The 12,757-nt window shown below is 47.6% G+C and overlaps 1 protein-coding gene across 1 annotated transcript in view; it reads right to left on the reverse strand.

Annotated features, from left to right (window-relative positions):
* Positions 1-12,757, reverse strand: part of LOC124606903 — a 388,350-nt gene that overhangs the window by 25,540 nt on the left and 350,053 nt on the right. Inside the window, exon 6 of the mRNA XM_047139004.1 lies at positions 7,505-7,839. Coding sequence (XP_046994960.1) covers positions 7,505-7,839 — 335 coding nt within the window. The remainder of the gene's footprint in view (positions 1-7,504; positions 7,840-12,757) is intronic.

Consider the following 12,757-nt stretch of genomic DNA (forward strand, 5'->3'; position numbering starts at 1 on the left):
CAACCCCGCGCAAACGATCTCCCGCGAGCCGGCTGGCCTTACACAGCGGTGACGCCTGTAATTCTGGAACATGCGGACACTGTCAGTCGAGGTGACTGACGGGTGGCAATCAAACTCAACTGGACTTCTCTATCGGTAGTGATGGTACACTCGTCCACAAGTTGAGGTACTCATAAGTGTGTTCCCGCTTGGTTCCTCGTCTTCTGAGTTCCATCTGTTTGGCCCAATGAAGGAATCACTCCATCGGAAGCAGTACGTGGATTATGGAGAGGTTATTGGTGCAGTAAGACGTTGTCTCCGACGTCGACGAGGAGAGTGGTACCGTGTGGGCATACAGGTCCTTCCAGAAGGATTGCGCAAAGACATCGCATTGAACGGAGATTATGTTGAAAAGTAGGGCTTTATAGCCAAAAGAGTGGGGTGTAATACGGTTTTTTGGAATCATTTCAGAAAAAAAGTGTTGCATTACTGACGTCCCTCGTATTATTGTTGTTGTGCCGACTCGGTTGTATCCTGGTACTTGCTGTGTATGTTGTTCACTCGCCGTGGTTGTGTGTTTACTTCTGAGATAGCGGGTAGCTACGAAGACTGAATCCTGTAGCCGTCATCTCTATTGAAACTGTAGTCATTCTTCGATTTTTCAACTGCTTCACGGTCGCTCCTTCTTGCAATCTTACTGCCTAGAACGCTTTTTTCTTAAAATCAGCTTCACCGTATTGGTTGATATACTTCTTTTTACATAAGTCAGAAGGTTTCCCTGGTCGTTGTCCTTGATGACAAATCTGAATCGTTAGGCCGCGGCATTCCCTATTCAAACTTCTCCACTGTTCGACGTTTAGATTCCTCTGCAGGGATTTTCTACAGGCTACCACTGACGTCGCTGGATAGCTCAAAACTATCAAAAGACATTATCACATTCGGTTATAAAAGACTATTTTCCAGTGATTTTCAGAGGAAGCGGAGTTTTGGGTAAAAATTCTCCTACTTCTATTGATCAAACATTGTAAAAAGAATGGAAGATTAGATGATGATGATGATGATGATGATGATGTTTGGTTTGTGGGGCGCTCAACTGCGCGGTCATCAGCGCCCGTACAAAGTCCCAATCTGTACACAGTCCAATCTAACCACTTTCATGAATGATGATGGAATGATAGGACAGTCCCCGGGCAGAGAATATCCCCAGCCCTGCCGGATATTGAACCCGGGACCACGTGATCCAGAGGTAGCAACGCTAGCCACTAGACCACGAGCTGCGGACTGGAAGATCAGACTTTAACGTCCTGTCCACGACGCGATCATTAGAGGCGGAGCACAGGCTCGGATTACGAACGGATGGGAAAGAAAATCGGCCGCGCCCTTTGCAAAGGAACCATCCATGCATTTTTCTGGAGCCACTCGGGTAAAACTAAATTTGGATAGTCAGATGGGGATTTGAACCATCGTCCTCCTGAATGCGAGTGCAATGTGCTGACCACGGCGCCACCTCGCTCAGTGTGTATGTCCATCACTGGTAAATACTCAAACCACATGACATAGAAGGGAGGTGGGGGGCGGGTTCCTAAATATCAGGGGCGTTCGATAAGTAATGTAACACTTTTTCTCTCTCCACCGGTTTCGGCTGAAAAAATATGGCATTAGTTGTGGGATATCGTGGAATATTCCCGCTTCAGCCCATACAGTTTCATGACGTTTCGTAAGGTGGCGGTGCTCTGCGTAGGCTACAAAATGGCGTCTGTAATGGAGATGCCTTCCAAACATAAACCTGCAGTTGAGATTGTTTCGGCGGAAAACCAGAGCATCGCAGATGTCCCAATGGCGCTTGCAGATTATCTACGGTGACCTGGAAGTGAACAAAAGGACGGTGAGCCGTTGGGCGAAGCGTCTCTCGTCATCGCAACAACCTCGCGCAAACTTGTCCGATCTCCCGCGAGCCGGCTGGCCTTACACAGCGGTGACGCCTGTAATTCTGGAACATGCGGACACTGTCAGTCGAGGTGACTGACGGGTGGCAATCAAACTCAACTGGACTTCTCTATCGGTAGTGATGGTACACTCGTCCACAAGTTGAGGTACTGATAAGTGTGTTCCCGCTTGGTTCCTCGTCTTCTGAGTTCCATCTGTTTGACCCAATGAAGGAATCACTCCATCGGAAGCAGTACGTGGATTATGGAGAGGTTATTGGTGCAGTAAGACGTTGTCTCCGACGTCGACGAGGAGAGTGGTACCGTGTGGGCATACAGGTCCTTCCAGAAGGATTGCGCAAAGACATCGCATTGAACGGAGATTATGTTGAAAAATAGGGCTTTATAGCCAAAAGAGTGGGGTGTAATACGGTTTTTTGGAATCCTTTCAGAAAAAAAGTGTTGCATTACTGACGTCCCTCGTATTATTGTTGTTGTGCCGACTCGGTTGTATCCTGGTACTTGCTGTGTATGTTGTTCACTCGCCGTGGTTGTGTGTTTACTTCTGAGATAGCGGGTAGCTACGAAGACTGAATCCTGTAGCCGTCATCTCTATTGAAACTGTGGTCATTCTTCGATTTTTCAACTGCTTCACGGTCGCTCCTTCTTGAAATCTTACTACCTAGAACGCTTTTTTCTTAAAATCAGCTTCACCGTATTGGTTGATTGAGGTCGATCTCCAGTTTTTAGATGAGTTGGTCTACAGAAGATCTGACAACACTGTAGGGCAGTTTACAGGAAATCCGCTAGCATGTATCCAGACACCTCTTCGCACCACCAGCCAGCCGAAAATTAAGACGCTCTTTTGATTAATACGTCTTCGCCTGCATTCCGCGTCAGTGGTAGTAACAGCTTGCGACTAGAGCTAGATTTCCTTAAGGAAACATTGATGGTTAGTGGCTATGTTGACTTTTCCATAAATAGGGCCTGCAAACGAAGTGGTAATAAGAGTAATGCAAACAAAAACGAAGTACCTCCAACTCATTACCCTTTATATCTATAGTAACCGACCACATAGGCGGAATCCATCAGAAGAATACTTTAAGGAGTATGTTATTCGGTCAACACAAGATAAAAAGACTTCTTCCACCTGTGTCTAACCGCCACCACGCTGCGGGAGTATATGAAGTGACGTGTGGCTGTGGTAAAGTACATGTCGGCTGAACTAGAAGGACAGTAGGAGAATGTGCTGAAGAGTACGAACGCCACACACGTTTAAGACAAAAAGTAAAATCAGCGGTAGTGGAGCGGCAAAGTCACCAGGTTATGGGTTCTGAGAACATATGAATGCTAGCCAGAGAAAGAAATATTTATAGAAGATAAGCCCACGTACTAGTCTAAATATAGGATCATGAGTACAGTAACAATATATCAGGTGGTTATAACCTAACTGACGGCGCTGCGAGTGCCGCAGTGCGGGTTGTATACATCGCAGGATGCTGAAACATCATAGGTACGTTCCTTAATCGATGCGGTCGTGGAGTATGCTGAAGGTATAATAGTTCCACTTTCTACCATTAGGTGAAAATGTAGCGCTATAACTAGTCTGAATGTGGAATGTTTCCTGTCTTCTCGTCAGTATGCTGTTTGTCGCTTGGCGCTGCGTATTCATTTCCTTTCTGAAGTGAGTTTCGGTGTAAAGGGTTAAGAAGTATGAAGTCTGCCGTAAGAAACACAATAGGTATTGAGAAGAAAGACTGTGCGCTGTTGGGAAAGTTGTTTTATAAGAACAGCAGCAATAGCAGTGCTGCATTGCGGGAACATCGGCGACAGAAATAACTGCGAAGGTGTCCCTTATCAATAAATGACCTGAAGAATATGATCAAGAAATCTGAAGAAACTGATGAAATAGGTGTTGCGGCAAGAAGAGGGGGTTGTTTATGAAGTCGCTGTAGCTACAGCCTGCCGTGCAGCACATGCCTAAATTCTGTAGCCAGTGCTCGAGCTGAGTCGTAGCAGGAATTACCTCTCCACTGGTCAACAGTTCAAAAGATTTTGCGGCCCGTTTTACACTTGTGTCCACACAAGATTCCGAATATGCACCAAATGAAGACTCAAGATAGGCTACAACGGCGTGGCTTTGCAAAAATGGTTCAAATGGCTCTGAGCACTATGGGACAACATCTGCGATCATCAGTCCCCTAGACTTAGAACTACTTAAACCTAACTAACCTAAGGACACCACACACATCCATGCCCGAGGCAGGATTCGAACCTGCGACCGTAGCAGCAGCGCGGTTCCGCACTGAAGCGCCTAGAACCGCTCGGCCACAGCGGCGCGTGACTTTGCCCTTCGTTTTTTGGCATGCATGGAAATGGATGACATGTGGCCGAGGAATATTATTTGGACGGAAGAGGCACGTTTTACTCTGCACGGTACCCTGGATGCACAGAACTGTGGAGACCCACTCCATCACATGTTGTGCAGGAACATCCACTACACTCAGCTTACGTGACAGTGTGATGTGGTTCCACAATCTCCTTCTTTCTCGGTCCGTTTTTCTTCGAGCAGGTGACTTTTAGGTGTAATGACATCTGCACATTGTAAGGACCTTGTGCAAAACGAGGCTCTATGTTTGCAAGAACGCATCTGTGTTCACACCACTATTTTCTAGCAAGATGGGGAGGCAGCACATGTCGCTTGTCTGGTGAAAGGTTTGCTTCGAGAAACATTCGCTAACGACCGCATAATCTCCAAGCAAATTCAAGATGTGTGGCCTTCCAGATCCCCCCAATCCTAAATCCACGTGGCTTTCGGTTGTGGGGGTACCTGAAAGATCGCGTCTATCATGAATGTATCCGGACTCTTCCTAACACGAGGGATATCATGCGACGACATACAGCTCTCATTACACCGGGACAGCTGTCGGGTTCAAAATGGTTCAAATGGCTCTGAGCACTATGGGACTTAACATCTATGGTCATCAGTCCCCTAGAACTTAGAACTACTTAAACCTAACGAACCTAAGGACAGCACACAACACCCAGTCATCACGAGGCAAGCTGACGGGCATGCCGTGTTACAGACGGAGCATGTTGCTGAATCTGGAGTCCATATTGAGCATATGTTGCAACTCGTGACCATATTCTAATAAATGTCCCAGAACCACCATTATCATGTGTTTGATTGTTCCTCCCCTATTCCTGCACTCAAAGCACTTTGTGACTGCTTGCAGAGCCATAGTTTGACCTGGTGGCAGAAAGTGAAACTATTAATTTCCAGCATACTCCACAAGTGCACCGATTAATGAACGTACTTACGATGCTTCGGCGTCCTGCCATGTATATAGTCCACACTCCAGCACTCGGTAGGCCCTCAGTTCAATTAGAACCAACCTGTATATAGCGACTCAGGTTTTCACCTTAGTGACTACCTGACACGAAGGAAATAAACATTCATCCATGGCGAGCGACGGATATACACAGCTATCGGGAAACAACCAAAGCAGCATAAAAGGAATATTATTTTGGTTTCCCCTTGTTTGTCGATATCTGATTTCAATACTTTCCCAATGACGACAGTCCACCGATAGTGGCCGGAAGAATTTTACCTAATAACTCCGCCTCTTCAGAAAAGTGCAGGAAAATAGCGTTTTATAGGTTAAAGGGAGACACTGTTTTGACGGTGTTCAGCCATCCAAAGACACCAGTGGAATGCTGAAGAAGATCCCACCAGAGGGATGGAAACATCGAGCAGTGAAGAAGTTTGAATAAGAAGAATGTGTCGCGGCAGAACGCTGCAGAATATTTTATCACAAGATTTATTTTTCTTCGACATGGATGCTGTTGATCTCTTGTCTCCCATAACTATGTACGATATCTATATTCTTCTATCACCAACATTACAATCTCTTACAACGAATCACTCAGGTAACTCAGGTCAGTAACCACAGCAGATCGCATGCAAACCAGAAGACGAGTGTTCTCTGTGCTGCTAGCACTGAAGCGGAAATGATGCGAACTTCTTTTGGTGGTTTTTTGCCGAAAGACTGTTGAGCTGCGTGTTGACAATATGGTCATGAGAGCATTGTCTCTCGGCAAGAGTAGCTGCGTTGTGAAAATTCCGGAATGTGGTGCCACACAACGTGGCACTACATGAAACTGGCACTAATAGCATAGGCACATAGGGAACAAACACGAAATAGATCTGTAAGTCCACAATTGGTGACAAGTTGAGAAAACCGTCCCGAAACACATGTGCTACAAAACGCCACTGTTTCCTGCGCATGTACTCCGACATCAATATGGGATATCATCACCATACACACGCACACAGACCGCACAACGGGTTGGCATACTCTGGATCAGGTGGTCGAGCAGCTGCTGGGGTATAGCCTCCCATTCTTGCACCAGTGCATGTTGGAGCTCCTAAAGTGTCGTAGGGGTTCGAAAACGTGCAGCGATGCGTCGACCGAGAGCATCCCAGACGTGCTCGATGGGGTTTAGGACTGGAGAAGAGGCAGGCCACTGCATTTGCCTGATATCTTCTGTTTCAAGGTACTCCTCCACGATGACAGCTCAGTGGGGCCGTGCGTTATCATCCATCAGGAGGAAGGTGGGATCCACTGCACCCCTGAAAAGGCGAACATACTGGTGCAAAATGACTTCCCGATACACCTGACCTGTTACAGTTCCACTTTCAAAGACATGCAGGGGTGTACAAGCACCAATTATAATCCCACCCCACACCATCAAACCACGACCTCCATACAGGTCCCTTTGAAGGACATTAAGGGGTTGGTATCTGGTTCCTGGTTCACATCATATGAAAATCCGGCGGGAATCAATGTTCAGACTATACCTGGAGTCGTCTGTGTACATAACCTGAGATCACTGTTCCAATGACGACGTACTGTGTTCTTGACACCAGGCTTTACAGGTTCTCCTGTGACCAGGGGTCAGTAGAATGCACCTTGCAGGTCTCCGGGCGAATAAACCATGTCTGTTCAGTCGTCTGTAGACTGTGTGTCTGGAGACAGCTGTTGCAGTGGCTGCGGTAAGGTCCCGAGCATGGCTACCTGCAGTTCTCCGTGGCCGTCTGCGGTGAGATATCGGTCTTCTTGTGGTGTTGTACACTGTGGACGTCCCGTACTGTAGTGGATGGACAGGTTTCCTGTCTGCTGGAATCGTTGCCATAATCTTGAGATCACACTTTGTGGCACATGGAGGGCCCGTGCTACGATCCGTTGTGTTTAACCAGCCTCCAGTCGCCCTAGTATTCTACCCCTCATCACGTATTCAATATGTGTTCTTTGAGCCATTTTCAACCCACAGTCACCCCCAGCACGTCTGAAAACGTCTGCACACTTACTCGCTGCCCCGTACTCTGACATGCACCAACACACCTCTGCGTATGTGGACTGCTGCCAGCGCCACCGTGCGACGACCGCAGGTCAAATGCACCGCATGGTCATACCCCGAGGTGATTCAAACCCGCAAACCGCCCACCAGAGCGTTGTTTCACCACGTATCAGCATTATCCTTAATTTATGAGCATGAGTGTGGGTAGCTGAGACAGTGCCATGCCGGCGGGCGCCCACCTGCACGACGCGGTCCCCGGCGGCCGCCTGCTCGCCGTCGGCGCCCATCTGTCGCAGGTAGTCGTGCCAGAGCGGCAGCTCCCTGAGGCGCGCCGCCCACGTGTCCTCCTTGAGCACGCCAGGCTCGGCGACGTCGTGCAGCACGAGCAGCGGGGCGGCGCCGCCCCCGCGCAGACCCCCGGCGTCCGCAGCCTCCTCGGCCGTGGCCGGCAGCACGCCGGCGGCGCCGCCCACCACCAGCAGTGGCAGCCGCGAGGGCACCGCCCCCACCACCCCCAGCGGCAGCTCGGCGGACTCCCCGGACAGCACCACCACCAGCGTGCCGTTGCTTACGTCTGCCGACACACGGAGTCATATTTGTTACCAATCATTTGCTTTACCACTAGATAAAATGAAGCATTTCGTTTCCGATGTGTCGATTACATCCGCTGATGAAAGTACCGGATGGTTATACACTGAAGGACCAAAGAAACCGGTACACCTGCTTACATCGAGTAGGTCCCTCCCAAGAATACGCAGAATTGCCGCATCACGACGTGGTATAGGCTCGACTAATGTCTGAAGTGCTGCAGGAGGTAACAGACGCCACGAATCCTGCTGGGCTGTCCATAAATCCATAAGAGTAAAAGGAGGTGGAGATCTCTTCTGAACAGCACATTGCAAAGCATTCCAGATATGCTCAATAATGTTCATGCCTGGGGGAGTCTGGTGGTCAGCGGGAGTGTTTAAACTCAGAAGAGTGTTCCTGAAGTAATTCTGTAGCATTTCTAGACGTGTGTGGTGTCGCATTGTTCTGCTGGAATTGCTCTAGTCCGTCGGAACGCACGATTGACATGAATGGTCGCAGGTGACCAGACATGATGCTTTATCACTCCAGCTGTACACGCCCCACGTCATTACATAGAATCAGCCAGCTTGAATAGTCCCCTGCTGGCATGCAGGATTTATGGATTCATGAGATTGTGTCCACACCAGTGCACGTCCATCCGCTCGATACAATTTGAAACGAGACACGTTCGACCAGGCGACATGTTCCCAGTCGTCAACAGTCCAACGTCGGTGTTGACGGGCCCATGCGGGGTGTAGAGTTTTATGTCGTGCAGACATCAAGGGTACACGAGTGCACCTCGGCTCCGAAAGCTGACATCGATGATGTTTCGCTGAATGGTTTGCACACTGACACTTGTGAATGGCCCAGCACTGAAATATGTAGTGGTTTGCGCAACGGTTGCACTTCTGTCACATTGAACGATACTCCTTAGTCATCCTTGATCCTGTTCTTACATCTTTTTCAGGCCGCAGCGATGTCGGAGATTTGATGTTTTACCGGATTCCTGATATTCACGGTACACACGTGAAATCCCCACTTCGTTGCTACCTCGGAGATGCTGGGTCCAATCGCTCGTACACCAGCTATAACACCACATTCAAGCTCACTTAAATCTTGATAACCTGCCATTGTAGCAGCAGTAAGTAACCTAATAACGGCGCCAGACACTTGTTGTCTTATATAGGCATTGCCAACCGCAGCGCCGCATTCTGCCTGTTTACGTAACTCTGTATTTGAATCAGCATGCCTGTACCTGTTCCTTTGGCGCTTCAGTGTAATTAAAGTGCAGCTACTTACGGAGGTCCAGTGGACTCTGTAATTATCGTACAGCAGTGAAACTTGCTGCATACACCAATGCGTCAATGCAGAACTTATTTACAATGGGAAATAATTAGTTCCAATTTTGACTACCAGGTGCAAATATGGCTCTGTGCAACATCTCGTCGACGTCTCCGATTCTGATATTGAACAAATTATGTAAGCGGTGGTTAATAATAAAATCAACATTATGCCTTTCTCAATTGTTTGACCTTTTACTCCCATGTCCTTTTCCTAAGCCATTACATACGAAAAGATTTATATAAGTCTTTTTTGCACTCACAGCGCTAGGTTTGCACCTGGTGGCAAAAGTTGGAACTAATTTTTTTCCACCATAAATCAGTTCTGCATTAATGCATTAGCATACCTACCAAGTTTCGCTGTCATACGATAATCACAGCCCACACTGAATATTTGTGAATAGCTGCACTTTATTTATAACCACCCAGAATTTATTATTATAGTCTTCAGCTTGAAGACTTGGTTGATGTACCTCTCCACATTGTAATACTCTGTACAAGCTGTTACTAGAAAGATTTTCTGAAAAGTGCTTCATAGCTAAATTAATAACTCACTGTTTATATTAGACTAGCAAATCAAGTCAAATTGCAAGTGACCCGTGAAGGTGTGCATGTTAGTGTGACAATCACAAATGGCTGAAATTAATAAGCACTTCTTCATTACACTTCCGTACAGTGATGAACGCTTTGTGAAATTCTTCTGTGGGCTGAGTTTGCTGGCTGACTGTAAAGCTGCCCATTCAAAGGCCTACCTGTCAGCCTACCCGCCTAAGTGAGCAGGTCGTCGACCTGTCTGTCTGTGTGTGGGCACACTGCGACTGTGTGGACAACCCTACCTTCACACAGTCACGAGGTAGCTTTCACCGTCCCAAACTTGTAAAGGACGGAGCGTGGGGTGGCAGGTGCTGTTCGGGGCTTGGCAGGTATGCCGCTGGAACCGATGCACCCCAGCCATGGATCTGACTGCTACAAAATGGCCCACGCAAAGGCAAGCGTATCGGCGCAGACTCGCTTGGCAGGTGTTTGCCGGGCTCGTCGGCCTGTGAATGGGCGGTTCAAGAACGCAAGGGCCACATGGGCGGATTGTAAAACCGTTTTTTGCTAAAAGTCAAGAGTCCTGGCAGGTACACTATGTGATCAAAAGTATCCGGACACCCCCATAACATACGTTTTTCATATTAGGTTCATTGTGCTGCCACCTACTGCCAGGTACTCCACATCAGCGATCTCAGTAGTCATTAGACATCGTGAGAGAGCAGAATGGTGCGCTCAGCGGAATTCACTGACTTCGAATGTGGTCAGGTGATTGGGTGTCACTTGTGTCATATGTCTGTACGCTAGATTTCCACACTCCTAAACATCCCTAGTTCCACTGTTTGCGATGTGACAGTGAAGTGGAGACGTGAAGGGACACATACAGCACAAAAGCGTAAAGGCCGACCTTATCTGTTGACTGACACAGACCGCCGACAGTTGAAGAGGGTCGTAATGTGTAATAGGCAGACATCTCTCCAGACCATCACACATGAATTCCAAACTGAATCAGGATCTACTGCAAGTATTGTGACAGTTAGGCAGGAGGTGAGAAAAATTGGATTTCATGGTCGAGCAGCTGCTCATAAGCCACACATCATGCCAGTAAATGCCAAACGACGCCTCGCTTGGCGTAAGGAGCGTAAAGACTGGACGATTGAACAGTGGAAAAACGTTGTGTGGAGTGACGAATCATGATACACAATGCGGCGATCCGATGACAGGGTGTGGGTATGGCGAACGTCCCGTGAGCGTCGTCTGCCGGCGTGTATAGTGTCAGCAGTAAAATTCGGAGGCGGTGATGTTATGGTGTCGTCGTGTTTTTCATGGAGGGGGCTTGCACCCCTTGTTGTTTTGCGTAGCACTATCACAGCACAGGTCTACATCGATGTTTTAAGCACCCTCTTGCTTCCCACTGTTGAAGAGCAATTCGGGGATGGCGATGCATCTTTCAACACGATCGAGCACCTGCTCATAATGCACGGCCTGTGGCATCCGTGTAATGGACTGGCCTGCACAGAGTCCTGACCTGAATCCTACAGAACACCTTTGGGATGTTTTGGAACGCCGACTTCGTGCCAGGCCTTACCGACCGACATCGATACCTCTCCTCAGCGCTGCACTCCGTGAAGAATGGGCTGCCATTCCCCAAGAAACCTTCCATTACCTGATTGAACGTATACCTGCGAGAGTGGAAGCTCATCAAGGTTCAGGGTGGGCCAACACGATATTGAATTCCAGCATTGCTGAGGGAGGGCACCACGAACTTGTAAGTCATTTTCAGCCAGGTGTCCGGATACTTTTCATTACATAGTGTATGCACTGGATGATGGGCCATGTTCAGGATGGTGCTCGGCGTCCTAGTGATGGCCACATCAATGGGCAGCAGACCGAACTCAGCAGGTTGTAAACTCGTGAGATCCAGTGAAAAGAACACTATCTAAAATGATAGGGATCTGCAAGGGAATGGGAAACATAAGACAATCAGAGAGAGAGGAATCTGCTGGACTCAAAAGAGGTTAGCATAAATTAATGTTAAGTTTTGTAAGGGAGCCCAGGATTGGCTCACCAAAACTGTTTCGGTGTTGCGGTTGAGAACTCATGTGTGTTCATGTGCAGCTGCTGTCACAGGGTGAAACGTGACACCAACCTCATAATGGAAGAGAATTTCCGTATTACTAGTTAATCACAGCAGAACTCAGAAGGTCTACAGTGAATAGTTAACAAGAATGCGGTGCTGGCAGAACCAGCAAGATTTCTAAAGAAGGCGAGCATATGCAAGTCCAAAGAGGAAACACATCACCTTCATCTGCACTTCCAACTGACAACACCTTAGCTAATTGTAGTTTTGAGAGTCTGCCTCAGAGCCAGTCACAGATGCTGGGGCTGAAATTGAAACTTTCAGCCTCCACTGCAGTCACTCTCTGCATTTGAGGTACAGAACGATGGTATGCATGTGCAGCGCTTGAGGATGTGACAAGGTACACATGAAGTTATTTGTATCGAGTTAGAGTTTTGCCTTTCTGAATCAATTAACAAACTAAGCTAGTTGAACTCAAAATGCACTTAGGCAAGGGAACTGGTACTCATATGTACTTTTCTGGGTCTTTCCTTTTATCTGTTGACTAATTCAGCAATCATTGGCGGTTTACGTGGACACAGTTAACTGTACTTCACTATTATCGTTTCCTTTCCACTTCCACCCACCTGTGCCAAGATATTATGGTGTATGTCTAACAATCCAAGTGGACGACTGTGCACTTAATAATTACTTATATTATCTGTTCACTGTTGGGATTCAAGTCCATTCGTTTCAGCAATAAACAGGGCTTTATTGTGACTTTGCGTTTCAGTCCTTAGCTAGATGAAACCGTACTCACGTTATCTTTGTGAGGTATGGTGCCCATACTTAATGTTGATTGGGCCATCCCTGTTTAAATTCAGATGTCTCACATAATTATCGGTTGTGCAATTTTTTTAAAATATTCATATTTTCTTACGGGGGGCTGTCTGTTCACTGCAAAAGTCACCGCTTTCAGGTCTTAATAGCAT

The sequence above is a fragment of the Schistocerca americana genome, chromosome 3 (genome assembly GCF_021461395.2).
Source record: "Schistocerca americana isolate TAMUIC-IGC-003095 chromosome 3, iqSchAmer2.1, whole genome shotgun sequence".
Classification (NCBI taxonomy): Eukaryota; Metazoa; Arthropoda; class Insecta; order Orthoptera; family Acrididae; genus Schistocerca; species Schistocerca americana.